The sequence below is a fragment of the Corythoichthys intestinalis genome, chromosome 13 (genome assembly GCF_030265065.1).
Source record: "Corythoichthys intestinalis isolate RoL2023-P3 chromosome 13, ASM3026506v1, whole genome shotgun sequence".
Lineage (NCBI taxonomy): Eukaryota > Metazoa > Chordata > Actinopteri > Syngnathiformes > Syngnathidae > Corythoichthys > Corythoichthys intestinalis.
This window is the reverse complement of record NC_080407.1, coordinates 24,049,882-24,067,362: the sequence shown is the minus strand read 5'-3', so window position 1 is coordinate 24,067,362 and position 17,481 is coordinate 24,049,882. Positions and strand designations below refer to the sequence as shown.

Genomic DNA, 17,481 nt, shown 5'->3' with positions numbered 1-17,481 from the left:
TTCGAGAAATATCTGGCAAGGAAAACGGGCTAGAATTAAATTCAAAACACTGCAACTGAGACAAAACAAGGGTGGAATGGGACCTCCAAACCTACAAGAGTATTAATACGCAGCCCAGCTAAAACCTCTAATTTGTTTGTTCCTCAACATACAGTGCAGGTTGGAAAGAAATTGAATGTTCAAAGCTCCAGGGAACGCCAATGTCTGCTTTGATGGCTGATAGTGTACTGTGGCATGGTTTGAACATTGCAGATGGCAACATAACCCATCATTTGTTGTAGGTCTGGCAGGAGGTATGCAAGAATTGAGAACTCACTGAAAAGGTTGAGATTGTGTGCCTTCGACACAGAATTCACACCAAACAAAACGGATAATAGGTTTAAAAAGTGGATTTTAAAAGGCTTGACTTCATATCATTCACACAAGACAGTAAATTTCAGGACTTTGAAACCCTGATACTGTATCTATAAAATTTCCTAGAAAAAGACTATTTTTATAGATACCTGCAAGTTAGACAATTTCACCATAATGTAACAAAAAATATAACTAGACATGAAAATTTGGTCTTACAAGAAATTGTAATCCTCCTTGAGTCCAAAACCTGCAATAGAATTATTTCCAAATTGCATAAAATTATTAGGTTAACCAAGATGGAGAACAGTCAGTATATAAAACAAAAATGGGAAGGGGAAGGAAATATGCGACTAGATGAAAAAAGCTGGGAGAACATGTGCCAACTGCAATGGACCATAACGAGCTCAAATATATGGCCTGAATTCTGCTGGAAAAACATTATGAGGAACTTTATAACCCCAATCCAAAAACGACACCTGGGTAAAGGAGATGCCTGCTGGAGAGACTGTGGAACAAATGGAGAGGACCACTCACACATATTTTGGAAATGCAATGTTATTAAACCCTACTGGACTGAGATTTATACACACTTGGAGAAGATTTTCGGGCAACATATCGCATCTAAACGTGAATGTCTGTATTTAGGTGATTTGAAACTGGATAAACTGAAGGTCAATGATAAAAAATGTTAAATATTTTATTAGCAGCCACCAAGAAATCTATTACCAGGAAATGGCTCAAAAAAGAATCACCAACTATTGAGGAATGGATATTGTACATGAAATTTACATCATGGAGAAGCTGTCATTTTCACTTCTGTTGCAGATTGATAGATTTTACTTGATATGGTCCAAATGGACTGAGTACGTGAACCCAATTAGAATGGACTTCAATTGACGCTCAAACAAAGTACCACCCTATTTTGTTGGGTAAGAAAACAATTCCTCCCAAATGTTTTTTTTCGTCGTTTTTTTTTTTCTTGTTTCCTTTAAAAGAAAACAGCAATGAATCGCAAAATGGATTATCTTTCTTCATTATTGTAAGTACAAAGTACTGTATATTATTTGTGAGTCCAAAAAAATAAAAAATAACTAAAAAAAAAAAAAAAAACACGACTTTACTATCATTGTCCTTTTTTCTTCATGTATCTTTATTTGGCCCTCTGTCAATCACAAGTAATAATAGTAATTAAAAAAAAAAATATATATATATATATATATGTATATATACACACAGTATATTTACATTAACCCCCAAACAAAAAACTCATTTGTGAACCAGTATTTCTTACATTATTTTTGCAGTATTGAACTTTTTAAATTTCCACTTTTATTAAATGACAATATTTACGAATGATTTTGAATTTTTAAACTTTGCGGTCTGCGGTTTAAGAAAATTGAATGTGAAAAGAGTCATTTGAATGGGAGACTATGATACAAATTAATGCCAGTCGGCGAGAGAACCAAGGGAAAGACATTGATGGCAAGAAAAGGTAAAACACAAAATGGCAAAGTCCAAACACAAATGCAATCACAAAAATGAAGTGTACCACGAATACGAACGTAACCCCAACCCCAACCTAACCTACATCCAAAATTTGATGAAGCCAGCATGGATGACAGGCAAAACAGTCATTGGCCACCGTTTCTCACAGAAAAACACACGTGTCTCTTCATCTGATCCTTCCGAGCGAATCTTTGACCACAAACTGAGCAGGAAAAAGGTTTTTTGCCAGTGTGAGTTCTTGTGTGTTTTTTAAGGTGCTCTTGTGACTAAATCTTTGATCACAAACTGAGCAGGAAAAAGGTTTTTCGCCAGTTTGGATTCTTGTGTGTTCTTTCAAGTGTTGCTTCTGAGCGAATCTTTGACCACAAATGAGCAGGAAAATGGTTTTTCGCCAGTTTGGATTCTTGTGTGTTCTTTCAAGTGTTGCTTCTGAGCGAATCTTTGACCACAAACTGAGCAGGACAAAAGTTTTTCGCCAGTGTGGGTTCTTTCGTGACTTTTTAAGTATCGCTTTCGAGAGAATCCTTGACCACACACGGAGCAGGAAAAAGGTTTTTCACCAGTGTGGGTTCTTAAGTGTGTTGTTAGATTTCCCCTTAGAGCAAATCTTTGATCACAAACTGAGCAGGAAAAAGGTTTTTCGCCAGTGTGGGTTCTTATGTGTTTTGTTAGATTTCCCTTTAGAGCAAATCTTTGATCACAAACTGAGCAGGAAAAAGGTTTTTCGCCAGTGTGGGTTCTTTTGTGACTTTGTAAGTTTTGCTTTTGAGTGAATCCTTGACCACATACTGAGCAGGAAAAAGGTTTTTCGCCAGTGTGGGTTCTTGTGTGACTTTCTAAGTTTTGCTTTTGAGAGAATCCTTGACCACAAACTGAGCAGGAAAAAGGTTTTTCGCCAGTGTGGGTTCTTTTGTGACTTTGTAAGTTTGGCTTCTGAGCGAATCTTTGACCACAAACTGAGCAGGAAAAAGGTTTTTCGCCAGTGTGGGTTCTAATGTGTTTTGTTAGATTTCCCCTTAGAGCAAATCGTTGATCACATACTGAGCAGGAAAAAGGTTTTTCGCCAGTGGGGGTTTTTTCGTGACTTTTTAATTTGCTCTTGCAACTAAATCTTTGACCATAAACTGAGCAGAAAAAAGGTTTTTCGACAGTGTGCCTCCTCATATGCGCATGACAAGCTTGCTTGGTCGGAAATGTTTTCCCACACTGAGAGCATTTGCAGAGTTTGTCGTCAGTGTGAGATTTCTTATGACCATCATCATTGTCAGGTGAGTGTGATGTGGTGCCACTTCTGTTTGATGGAGGGATGAAATTGTCTGCTTGCAATCCTTCTGTTGAGCTGCTGCTGCAGTCGCTTGGAGGCTCTGCTCTGCCGGCCTCACTTGGACCATCTTCACTCTTCAAGGGCTCACCATTTAACCTTGTGATATGCTCCTCCTCCTCCTCCTTTTTAACGTAAGGCAGCTCTTCCTCCTCTTTTTTGATTGGAAGTTGCTTCTGTGGACAGGGCTCTGGCTCCTCCTCCTCTTTTATTTGGGAGAGCTCAACATCCTCTTTATCGCCAGAAAATTCTGGCTCGTGCCGCTCAGCAACAAGATATCTTCTGAAACCTGCCAGCACAAGAAAACCATTGATAAATTTTATGGACTACCACTGCGTCTGAAACAAGTACATTGATCCCTTGCGGTTTCGTGGATTCAGTGCATGGTGTGGTTTTAAAAAGTATTTATGAAAAAAAGATGTGGTTTAATTTTGAGGCGCAAGAGACATTGTTTTGCATTGAAATGCGTCCGAAAATTCTGCACTAAAAACTGTTGCCAAAAATAGCTACAAGTGCAATGTCAGTTGAAATGTTTTGAAAACGAATCGTGTCGTGAACCATAGTCTTCTTGTGATGACGTCATTAAAACAGCGTATTGCAAGCATTATTGAAGCAAAAAGATTCATGCTTGCATTCGTGTTTGTATATTAAAAAAAATGTCCTCCTATTTACGCATTTGTGTTTGTATTTAGGCATTTGTATCTGTAACCACCAAATTCTGACGTCAGATTATTTTTTTGTGGGTGCATAAATACAACTCTCTTTTCGACGACTCGGAATCTTTTCTGTGGACTAATTCCGGTTTACGGTTACGAATCAAAAGAAATGTAATAACGTCACATTGGTCTCGGTGAAAACTAATTGATCCTTTAACGGCGCATACGCATAAAAAACAAAATTGATTGACTGCAGTGTTGTGGGCGGAGCTAACCTGTCAGTTGGAAGTAATGAATCACTGGTGAAGTCAAAAACATGCTTGTCTAATATTTATTGGTTAAATATAAGCATTTGATTCTGACTAAATGAAATGATAAGACTAATAACCCAATGACCCTAATTTTCAGACTATAAGGCGCACCTGACTATAAGCCCCCACCCATGAAAGTTTGACACAAAAACGGTTTTTGTTCATAGATAAGCCGCACAGGCCTAACTAATAAAGGATTAACAGAAAAACAAGCTTGTAGTAAACAAGCTTATAGTGTAAATTGGAATTAGTTTACCACTAGTAGACGTCCAATCCATTTGAACTGGGAGGGTGGCAGCCAATGAACTTTCATTCATTGGCTGCCACCCCTCCCACTTCAAACGGATTGAACGTCTATGGCTGTCAGTGGCAGTCAATGCCAGGCAATAAGGTAATTTTGGGCCATTTAAGGTCTCACTGGAACAGCACCAAACGAAAGTTCCAGCATCATCACTTAGTCCAATGCAGATTCTTGACTCTTGACACCTTGTCTAATGCAGATTCTCGACTCATAACAAAGTGAGGATGCTGGAACTTTTGTTTGGTGCCGTTCCAGTGAGATTTACAAAGATGACTGCCTGAAAAAAAACATCAAAATTCCCTCAGTCATTGATGATATGGGGCTGCATGTCAGACAAAGACACTGGGGAGATGGCTCTGGTTAAATCTTCAATAAATGCACAAGTTTACATTGAAATTTTGGACAGCTTTCTTATCCCTTCAATTGAAAATATGTCAATTTCCAAGACGACAATGCATCATGCCACAGATCCAAAACTGTTAAAGCATTCCTTGGAAAAAGACTCATCCAGTCAATGTCATGGCCTGCAAATAGCCCAGATCCCAACCCTATTGATAATCTGTGGTGGAAATTGAAAGAAAAAAAAAAGGTCCACAGCAAGGCTCCCAACTGCATGGATGATCTGGCAACTGCAATCAAAGAGTGTTGGCACCAAATTGATGAAGAATACTCAGCAAGTCCATGCCTCAGAGACTGCAAGCTGTCTTAAAAGCCAGAGGTGGTGCTACTAAATACTAGAGATGTGTTTTGATTGTTATTTGTTTCTCATGATTCCATATTTTTGCCTCAGAATGCAGTGATTCCATATATATTTCGCTGCACTTAATCTATAAAATTAACATTGACTGACCACCACAATGTTTTTTGTTAATTTCTTTTAGTGTTTCTAAATGCTAAAGAGTTGCACTTTTGAACTAATTCATTATTTTTCAAGCTTTTTATCAGAGTTTGTTCTACATGATAAAACCTTTAAACGATAAACAATATCTCGCTTCTTGGCAGGAGCATATCGATAACCTTTTGGGACACCAAGTATCACGATATATCACCATTTCGATATTTTGTCACATCCCTAATATATACACTGTATATATGTATGGCCAGTAAGTGTATATATATATATATATATATATTTATATACACACACACACTCACCGGCCACTTTATTAGGTACACCATGCTAGTAACGGGTAGGACCCCCTTTTGCCTTCAGAACTGCCTCAATTCTTCGTGGCATAGATTCAACAAGGTGCTGGCAAAAGGGGGTCCAACCTGTAACTAGCATGGTGTACCCAATAAAGTGGCCGGTGAGTGTATATATGTATATACAGTATACAATGTATATATGTATATACAGTGCTGCTCGAAAGTTTGTGAACCCCACAGCGATGGTCAGATTTTTTGTAAAAAAAACTAAAATAACCTTATTAAATGTTAAGTTATACCCAAATCCACAATACTGACATTCCAAATAATGGACTGAAACAAAAGAAATAGTTATATTGTCATTCTTTATTTAACAAAAGTGGTTGATTTAAGAAAAACTCAGATATCATGTGTGCAAAAGTATGTGAACCCCTTCAGTTAATAGGATATTGCGCCTCCTTTTGCAGAGATTACCTCAACCAAACGGTTTCTGTAGTGACTAATCAGCCTCTCACATCTACTTTGGGGGATTTTTGCCCATTCTTCCTTGCAGAACGCAGTCAGTTGAGAGAGGTTTGATGGGCGTCTGGCATGAACTGCTCGCTTCAGGTCCCGCCACAGCATTTCAATGGGATTTAGGTCAGGACTTTGACTGGGCCAGTCCAGAACACGAATCTTCTTCTTTTTCAGCCATTCCTTGGTTGTATTGCTGGAATGCTTTGGATCATTATCATGTTGCATGATCCACCTTCTGCCAAGCTTTAACTTCAAAACAGATGGCGTCAGGTTATGTTCTAGGATTTGACAATATTCCTCAGAATTCATGATTCCCTGGACTATGTGGAGTTGTCCAGGTCCTGAGGATGAAAAGCAAGCCCAGATCTTGACATTCCCACCTCCATGCTTCACTGTTGGGAGAAGGTTCTTTTGGTGGTATGCAGTGTTGACTTTTCGCCAGACATGGCGGTTTTGGTTGTGACCAAACAGTTCAATTTTGCACCTACATCAGTTGATGAAAACTCTTTTTAATTTAGTCTCGACAACACAACTGTTAAAAAAACAAAAAAAAACTACTGAATTGATTGATTAGGAAATCAGGTTGAAATAATAGAAAATTCCAAAATGTTGAGGGGGTTCACAAACTTTTGAGCAGCACTGTATACAGTGTGTATATACAGTGCCTTGCAAAAGTATTCGGCCCCCTTGAGCCTTGCAACCTTTCGCCACATTTCAGGCTTCAAACATAAAGATATAAAATTTTAATTTTTTGTCAAGAATCAACAACAAGTGGGACACAATCGTGAAGTGGAACAAAATGTATTGGATAATTTAAACTTTTTTAACAAATAAAAAACTGAAAAGTGGGGCGTGCAATATTATTCGGTCCCCTTGCGTTAATACTTTGTAGCGCCACCTTTTGCTCCAATTACAGCTGCAAGTCGCTTGGGGTATGTTTCTATCAGTTTTGCACATCGAGAGACTGACATTCTTGCCCATTCTTCCTTGCAAAACAGCTCGAGCTCAGTGAGGTTGGATGGAGAGTGTTTGTGAACAGCAGTCTTCAGCTCTTTCCACAGATTCTCGATTGGATTCAGGTCTGGACTTTGACTTGGCCATTCTAACAGCTGGATATGTTTATTTTTGAACCATTCCATTGTAGATTTGGCTTTATGTTTTGGATCATTGTCCTGTTGGAAGATAAATCTCCGTCCCAGTCTCAGGTCTTGTGCAGATACCAACAGGTTTTCTTCCAGAATGTTCCTGTATTTGGCTGCATCCATCTCCCCGTCAATTTTAACCATCTTCCCTGTCCCTGCTGAAGAAAAGCAGGCCCAAACCATGATGCTGCCACCACCATGTTTGACAGTGGGGATGGTGTGTTCAGGGTGATGAGCTGTGTTGCTTTTACGCCAAACATATCGTTTTGCATTGTGGCCAAAAAGTTCAATTTTGGTTTCATCTGACCAGAGCACCTTCTTCCACATGTTTGGTGTGTCTCCCAGGTGGCTTGTGGCAAACTTTAAACGAGACTTTTTATGGATATCTTTGAGAAATGGCTTTCTTCTTGCCACTCTTCCATAAAGGCCAGATTTGTGCAGTGATTGTTGTCCTATGGACAGACTCTCCCACCTCAGCTGTAGATCTCTGCAGTTCATCCAGAGTGATCATGGGCCTCTTGGCTGCACCTCTGATCAGTTTTCTCCTTGTTTGAGAAGAAAGTTTGGAAGGACGGCCGGGTCTTGGTAGATTTGCAGTGGTCTGATGCTCCTTCTATTTCAATATGATGGCTTGCACAGTGCTCCTTGAGATGTTTAAAGCTTGGGAAATCTTTTTGTATCCAAATCCGGCTTTAAACTTCTCCACAACAGTATCTCGGACCTGCCTGGTGTGTTCCTTGGTTTTCATAATGCTCTCTGCACTTTAAACAGAACCCTGAGACTATCACAGAGCAGGTGCATTTATATGGAGACTTGATTACACACAGGTGGATTCTGTTTATCATCATCGGTCATTTAGGACAACATTGGATCATTCAGAGATCCTCACTGAACTTCTGGAGTGAGTTTGCTGCACTGAAAGTAAAGGGGCCGAATAATATTGCACGCCCCACTTTTCAGTTTTTTATTCGTTAAAAAAGTTTAAATTATCCAATAAATGTTGTTCCACTTCACGATTGTGTCCCACTTGTTGTTGATTCTTGACAAAAAAATTAAATTTCATATCTTTATGTTTGAAGCCTGAAATGTGGCGAAAGGTTGCAAGATTCAAGGGGGCCGAATACGTTTGCAAGGCACTGTATATATATATATATATATATATATATATACACACACACATATACACACTTAAACACGTATACGCAAAGTAACGCAATATACCTTGTTTTCATGGCTGGGTTGAAACACAAACGGCTGCGCGACGTCTGTAAACGGGGGTTTCCAGGGTAAAAGGGGCAAATTAAAAATTGTTCGGGGGCTTAAAGTGCCTGTGACACGAAAAAGCATGTTTATTTCATAATACACGCGGTATTTTATGCCCCTGAATGATATGGACCGCTTGGATGTGTGTGGAAGCGATCGCTATATTTATTTAGTTTTTTGAATCCCGCGCCATGAAAATGAGTGACTTCCGGCTTCGGTCTCTCATTGAGGAGGAGGGCGCTGTGACGTGTACGGTAGAAGACGTTTTCTTCACTATACAGTGTACTGTTGTGTATGAGGACGAAGGATTCAGCTGATTTTGCGGATTAATACTTTTATTTTTTGCATCACGCCAGCCAAACGGCTGCAGAAAAATCTTTCTGTATGCGGGAGAGGCGTATGCGCCTTTTTGGAGTTTCAAAAGGTTCCCATTCACCGTGGATATTTACTGTGGGACCATTGGACTTACAAGGAAGTGAGTAAACATCTTGTTTTGTATTATGTCAAATACGAATACAGTGATTACAAAGTAAACACTATAAAATTCCTTTAAATAAAGGACTACTTACGTTTGATCATTGATAGGCATGTAAAAAGCTATCCTCATGCTCATTAGCAGTTATCTGTTAGCACGTTAGCTCCACAACAACTCCAGCCACCCTCCTCCAGGGAACGAACTGTAAATTGCTCTCCGCCGGGCAGTTTGCCGATCCGCAAAGAAACTCGACAACCGGGTCGTCATGTCAAATAATCCAGGCTAGTTATGTGTGCTTTTCCACTTCGAAGACTTTGAAACGTCCCTCGGTTCGGGTTAGCATGTCGGCTAGCTGTCACTCCTTCTGGTCTGTTTACATTCTCCGAAGCCGGGGAAGGGAAATTACATATGTCCGATTTAGGTGTCATAAAATATCATTCGGGAGGTGTGACAGTAAAGGTGAAGTCGACTGTTTTGACCATTATGGAGTAATTTTGCCATGTCGTCTTGAATAAATGGATTTTTATTATTTTATATTCCATTTAGCACAAGATTGTTATTTGTCATGACCATGCCATTTATTTAGCAATTGGGGAAAGTACTTGGGTAAAAAGAATATCCTGTAAAAATATTGAAGTAAAGAGACAGAAACAATGACATTTTGCCGCTCTCTTCGTCACGTTTTCCTCATTGTGAATAGTTCCCCCTCGACGGGCTGACTGGTCCTTCTCAAGCCATTTATATAGCTATTGGGGAAAAATACTTGGATAAAAAGAATATCCTGTAAAAATATTGGGAGTAGAGAGACTGAAACAATGACATTCTGCGGCTCTCTTCGTCGCGTTTTCCTCGTTCTGAACAATTCCCCCTCAATGGGCTGAATAGTAAAACCGATGAGCCCAGTCTACCGCTGACATCATCCACCTGTTGGGGACGCTAAAGCCCTATAATGGTAGGCGTGGCTAACCGGGAGATTAAAAGACTAATTTCTCGTCATCTGCGCTTTGCTAAATTGTTGTATATAGTCGAACCGTCTCAAAATATGATTCTAATTCACATAATAATGCCATTTAAGACTTTTTTTCTGGTGTCATATGCTCTTTAATGCGCCATGAATCTGCTATGGCAGCATATAGACATATTGTTCTATCAAACAACAGCTGTTTTGGCTTAAAATACAGTAGTTTCTTTTAAAGAGTGCAAGAGCAGAAACTGCTTTTTCAGTCCTCTGTTTTCCGCCGTGCATATATATATATATATATATATATACTGTATATATATATATATACTGTATATATATATATATATATATCAGGGGTTGCGTTAACCGAATATTTTCCGTCGTTGACCGTTTTTTAAAAAACTGTGACGGAAAAAACCATGTCATTTTGAAAGGTTGCAATTCACACCCCAGACCACAGGGTGGCGAGTGAGCATATTAATTAGCTATCGTCTCGCTTGATGCATGACGTCGTTGGCCTTACTCGGAAAAATGTCAAGGAGTGTCCGAAGTTTTTTCAAAAAGCCCCAAAATGACGATGGTCTTGATAAAAGAGGTGAAAAAAAGAGGGACTGATGCAGTGGAGGATGAAGGGCAAACAAGCAATCAGCCCTCGGCAACTACTGAGCGAGCAAGCGGCAGCAAGGAGGTCAGGAGGGAGTACAGAATGTGAGACTGCGTTCAGGCCACAGCAGGTGAACTGTTAATTTAATTGTTCCATCTGTAGCCTACCTACTGGGGCCACAGTCAGCTGTTTTTGTCACTGGGGAGAAAAAGTTATATTCATCTGCTTGATGTGTGATGGCACGGTGTGGATTCTCTGTTAAGCTTGTTCGGACAGAATATTAATTAAAAATGAATGAAAACTAAATACTACTGAATATGTCATTAGTATCATTTTAAAAATTTAAGTGACGGGTAAAAATAGATTATGACCGGATTTTTATGACCCTGTCAGTCAAAATGACAGACAACGAAAAAGTCTAGCGCAACCTCTGAGAGAGATATATATATATATATGTATATATATTAGGGCTGTCAAACGATTAAAATTTTTAATCGAGTTAATTACAGCTTAAAAATTAATTAATCGTAATTAATCGCAATTAATCGCAATTCAAACCATCTATAAAATATGCCATATTTTTTTGTAAATTATTGTTGGAATGGAAAGATAAGACAAGATGGATATATACATTCAACATACGGTACAAAAGGACTGTATTTGTTTATTATAACAATAAATCAACAAGATGGCATTAACATTATTAACATTCTGTTAAAGTGTTCCATGGATAGAAAGACTTGTAGTTCTTAAAAGATGAATATTAGTACAAGTTATAGAAATGTTATATTAAAACGCCTCTTAATGTTATCGTTTTAATAAAATTTGTAAAATTTTCAATCAAAAAATAAACTAGTAGCCCTATTCTGTCCTCAGTGCGTGTGAGTACACAAATTGACAGATAGCGAACATAAGTTCCAAAAAGAAATCAGACGGTGTGGCAAAGTTGCATGGGCTTTACTGAAGTCATCTCGTTTTGACAGGAGCACGTTTCTTATATTTTTGTAAAACTGAAAATAACAAGGCAATGTGTCAATAACTTGCATAAATCACAAAATAACATAAAATGTACACACACGTGTCCATTTGAGCAGTAGCACTAGCCAATTAGCTCACAAGCATCTAACAATGCAACTGCATTTCACCATATATGAGAACAAATTCAAATACACATCATCAATAACTATCTAATATAACTCACAAGCGATGCATGTATTAGACAGAAACAGTGTGATGGGGCTATGAGAACTGCCGCTGAATACTGGATGCAGACGTTAGCTGGTCTGAATAGCACTGTCTATTAGTGTGAGTTCGCGTCGACATATAATCACGTCAGAAAAGCGCGCCGAAACCCAAATAATCAGCTGCACTGAATCGCCAGCAGAGGGCGACATTACGCCACATAACATATGCAAGTCACACCCAAGCGCCAGCAGAGGGCGGAAAAACTCCATAAAACACAATTAACAAGTTGGCCTTTCACTGTACTGACATTTAAATCTGTCTGAGCGGGCCTAGTGCGTTAATTGCGTCAAATATTTTAACGTGATTAATTTAAAAAAATAATTAACGCCCGTTAACGCGATAATTTTGACAGCCCTAATATATATATGTATACACACACACACAAGCCTGTCGCAATATGCAATAATTCCACTTATCGCACGAAAAATAAAAATGAAGGCGGTAATTTTTCCGCTGCGATTTATCGCGTCGCGTGCACCTGCGTGCGCACGTGCGGCAGACATGCTGTTAAAAGTTCGGATTTCTTATTACCAACTCCGCAAAATGCATCTTCGTTCCAGGTCCGGCTTTAATCGTTCCCGTTATATCCTATTGTTCAACGTATAACCTACCGGCCGTGTCAGTGCTTCGGTTTGACTGCTGACCATCTCCGGCGCGCCGGTGCTGTTGACGTGTGGGCGCTCCCGTCAGGGGTGGCATTTCACACGGGGCGGCTATTTTTTGGCACATCACCGGATATTTACAACGAAGTCCGCCAAAACATTGTTGCTTGTCCTGTTTCTGAAAGTCGATTTTCATATGCTGGTGTTGTGCAGTAATGAGCAGACGTGACTTTTGTGGCATTTGCTAACTTTTTTAATGCATGCACACACTAGATATCATGAAATGGCAAACTCGATTTGCTACGTTCCATGCCATTGGCTACGTGAGCACAGAGTGATTATGGAACACGTAGTCCATATACTCCATCAATTAATTATAAACCGCCATGACTGAATGGAAGTTAAGAAGGCCAAATCAATCCATACCAGTTACTATAGATAATGCTGCAAATATTGTTCAGTACGTGACACAGATGGATTCGAACCACAAATAAAAAGTCTTGCTCATGTAGTAAACCTAGCTGCTAAGAGAGCTGTAGCAATCAACAGTGTGCCCCGCCTCACTTTACAAACAGTAAAGATCGTTCCCAGCACTTTTATACAAAATTTCTTCAGCTCAGTAAGAAGTAAGCACATACATTTTATGCACTAAAATGCATGTTTATATGATGGTAATTTAATTTTTGCTCGTTAGCAAAAAAAAAAAAAAAAAAAAAAAAAAAAAAAAAATTAATAAAAAATACAATTGTTGTTTTTTTTCAGAGCAATAAATGTATTCAATCGGATCAAAAATTGTGTCCCCCCCGTATCGAAAACCTTAACGAACCGTGACTTAACTGTATCGTTGCATCCCTGTGGAACACCATTGCAGAAGCTATGAGGGGAAAAGTTTTCATTTGCCTAAATGCTTATGTTATTAAGTTCAATTTTATTTTTTTTTTCTTGAAAAACACATTTTATGTATTCTGTTTCTGTGCTGTATTAATATTGTTGTCTTTTACTTGAGAGGCATCGTCTATTGTTTTTAGTTGTGATTCCTTACAGTATTCAAGTATTTTTGAATTTAAGAGTAAATATTTATCGCGTTTAAATGGGTGTACTTGATCTATTAATATACCAGTATACTGTATTCTCACTGTCATTGTAAACTGGTTTAAAAAAAAAGGGGGGGTGGGGGCAATAATATCGCATATCACAATCTATGAGATAAACTATCGCACACTAAAATTTGTTATTGCGACAGGCCTACACACACACACACACACATGAATATATATAGTACATATGTACGTGTATGTATATGTGTATCTGTGTGTAGATATATATACAGTATATATGTGTGTGTGTGTGTATAAACATATTGCAGTTACTTCAAACAACGCAAATCATTTACATGGAAGGAATTCTTTCAATTTGTCGATGCAGTGGTGCAACCTTATGTCAGCTAACGAGTGCATTGCACGGTTATAAGTAAGCAACACCATGATATAAAAGGAATGAAAAATACTTCATTAGACTGATAAACATTTCTGTTCTAATGAGGAAAAAGCATTGCTTGGGATGACCTTTAATGTGTACAAACTCTTCCTTCTGCTTAAAATGATATTTTTGTCTAATTTATGTATTTATTTTAACATTATTTTCATGTTCCAATTTGGAAATATACTCTGAAAATTTAAAAACATCCTGTTCAATGGAAAAAAGTTTTTTTTTCAACCCATACATCTGACAATAACTTATTTTGGAGCTACAATTGCAATACCGTGATACCGCGGTATTTTTGCTCACGGTTATTGTACGGTCAAAATCTCATACTGTCACATACCTATTCCGGACATTAGAATACACAATGAATACAGGCATGAAAATGGGTCAGGGGTTAAAAGGGTGAGAAAAGTGTGGAGGAAATACCGTATTGGCCCGAATATAAGACGGCCCTGATTATAAGACGACCCCCTCTTTTTCCCAGACTCAAGTTTGAGAAAAGACTTTTTGAACACCAAATTAATTTTTATACAGAAAATAATTACAGTACATCCGAAACAAATGATTAAAACAATATATTTGAGAGAAAAAGCATGTTATTTTGCCTCATTCAAATCTTAATATTTGAACATTTAAATATGTAAACTAAAGCGCAATCACATTCGTAAATGAATGGCTTCTGGTTTTTGAAATGTAAATAAACCAATCTATTGTGATAAAACAACAAAATTGCAATAACTGCATCAAAGTGAAGTCTAACGGTAACTGTAGTCTTGAAACAAATCAGATTAAGGAAAAACATTGCAATAAAAAATTGCAAACTGGTTAAACTTGAGAGAAGCTGAAATCTGTCCTGATAGAACATCGCTTCAATGATATCTGGCGCCATCTAGTGTCATGAATGGGTATAATGTCTAGACCGCGAATATAAGACGACCCCCTCTTTTTCATTCTTATTTCAACGCAAAAAACACCGTCTTATATTCGGGCCAATACGGTATGTTTCGGTACACCATACAACTAGGGCTGTCCCAAACGAATAATTTAGTACCGATTAGTCAGCCAACTATTTTTACCATTACGTAGTCGACTAAGCTAATAACCACCCCCACTTTTTAAAATTAATTTAGTAATGAAATTTTTTATGACGCTTATTAATTCACAAAAATATTTTGGAACACTTAAATTATTTATTAAAGTACAAATAAACATGTAAATAACAACAACAATATATCAAAAATAAACAATGAGGTCAAACGCTAATAGCATTAACTAGTGCAAAAGAATGGAATGTAAACAGATTCAGAACACTGACTTCGCCTTTCCAACATGATTTAAAACAATTATTAAAAAACTATCTAGCATTATTATTATTATTATTATTATTAGAGGATACAACTACAGTGGTACCTCTACATACGAAGTTAATTCGTTCCGAGAGCTTGTTTGTAAGTCGAAATGGTCGTATGTCGAGCAGGATTTTCCCATAAGAATACATTATAATTCCATTAATTCGTTCCACAGCCCGAAAACCTACACTAAATCTGTTCAAAATGCCAGGTTGTTTGCATGTTACGTGTTTTGGATCCCCTTGGTGGTGAGTTGCAATTTGTTGTTTTTCTGATCAGGCATATGTTGGCCACCAAAGAGCTAAAGAGAACATAGGTCTTAAGAAAAAAAAAAAAGGCAACGCGTTGATGAAAAGAAAGTTTTGGTCTGATTATTTCAGGACGGGCATCATTATTGTTTTAACTGGACTATCTGTAGTGGTATCCATTCTTCTGGTCACACCAGCCCAGCGCTATTTTACAAAATCCTTAATAAATACTGCTGTAACTATTGCAAAAAGCAATTGCAAAGACCAAAGCAAATACATTATGAATAAAAATTGGAATGATAATATAAGAATACGTAAAAATAATGATAATAATACCTGTAATAATGTTAAAAATCGGGTTCTACTGTGGCGGGTGTATTTCGCGTGGTGTACCTGAACGCACCACGGAGCTGACGGCAGAGTGAGAAAGGTCTATTGACTCTTTTCACGTCCTCTTGTTGCTATCAGTTCAATTGGCGTCTTGCGTTGCACAAGATCTGAAAAAAAATCTATTTAAAACCATACGAAGCTGGCGATCTTTTTGGCGATAGTACCAGAATAATAATTGTCACCTTAATTTATAAAGACTGGCGAACAGAGGTCGGAAGAGTATTGTCAAACAGTTCACGGACGTGCACCCCACGCTCATATTTTTCTATCATTACATCTTCATTTCAATGGTAAGCCTCACTTTTTTTTCCACCACCTGCTTTAACATTCTTGGAACCCATGTTGATTTCCCTCACAAGAAAATCCGCCGTGCGTCAGTCTTGCAGGAAAACAATGAAATTATGAGGCTGTCATGAATCGTATTTCCAGCATTTTGTCGGCTGTAGAAACAAATTGCGTGTCAAATTTTACGTCGGATGTCGAGAAGATCGTGTGTCGAAGCGATCGTATGTCGAGGTACCACTGTATATATAATAGTAGTATAATAATTATTCATTGCCAATCAGATTTTTCATTTTGAAGCTATTCTTAGTATAGGTACAGGATAATTATCGGACTCATAATAGGAATTCTGACGTCATCCTATTAAATACAATAACATTATTAATAGGCCCGATAATATACAATAATATTTTTGGCACTGTGTCGGTGGATTGGGAAATGTGCGTTTGTCTCCACTCCTGTTTTGTCAGGACAATGTATCAGTGACTGTGTGTGGTTTAAGAAAAAGGAATTTTCAAATTGCGAATCAAGCACTCCCTTTCTGGGACGTAACGCTCAAGTGACGGCAGTGTGTAGCATGGTTGGCTAGTACATCGGTAGTGTGGGATTTTTTAAAGTTGCCAGTGGAAAACGCTTCACTCGCAATTTGTAACATATGCAAAGTTCTACGAGGAGGGAATATGCGTCAAGCTACAACACATCATAATAAGCCACTTAAAAGATCGCAATCGCTTCGATGGTGTTTTAAAAGAGTACGAGGACGCGCAAGCTGCGAATGAAGCTGCCCATCACTTTGCTACGCCAGCTAACAAAGCCGGGTTTGTACCATTTAACGAGGCCTTTGAAAATTGTCACAAAGATGACCGAGGGCTATTACGATCACAAACACGATCACAAAAATGATGGGGCTAGACAACAAACCTTTTTTCCCTCGAAGACCTAGGATTCAGGCGGCTACTACGTCATCTGGAGCCCAGGTTCATCATTCCAAGCCGAATGTTTACCGGCAAAGTACGATGAGATTGCCACACGCTTCCATACTTCAATCGGCAACCCTGCACGGCACGTAAGTTTCATCACGGACATATGGATGTGTAATGTTAGTCCTGTCAGCACGCTTCGTATGACTGCGCAGTGGCTGGACAATGATTTCGTACTCTGTAGAGAAGACTCATGCTTGACTGAAAATGGGTTCACTCACTGCCGTCTATATGGATTTTTATGAAGTCCTTGTTCACCTTACTTCCTTTGTTGTTGGTGTAAAATCTAAAGTGTGTCCACATGTGATTGCTTGCAATATTTTTTCTCACTTTTTCCCCCACCG

The 17,481-nt window shown here is 38.4% G+C and overlaps 1 protein-coding gene across 2 annotated transcripts in view; it reads right to left on the bottom strand.

The window, feature by feature from the left end:
* Positions 1–1,546: 1,546 nt before the first annotated feature.
* LOC130928075 (gastrula zinc finger protein XlCGF57.1-like) overlaps positions 1,547–17,481 on the bottom strand; it is a 31,947-nt gene continuing 16,012 nt past the window's right edge. Inside the window, exons 2-3 of one of the 2 annotated variants that reach the window (XM_057854302.1) lie at positions 2,161–3,470; positions 1,547–2,077 (exon numbers count right to left, since the gene is read on the bottom strand). In XM_057854302.1, coding sequence (XP_057710285.1) covers positions 2,194–3,470 — 1,277 coding nt within the window. In that variant the 3' untranslated portion in view covers positions 1,547–2,077; positions 2,161–2,193. Of the gene's footprint in view, positions 3,471–17,481 lie in introns of both variants that reach the window. The other variant, XM_057854301.1, reaches the window with a different exon arrangement.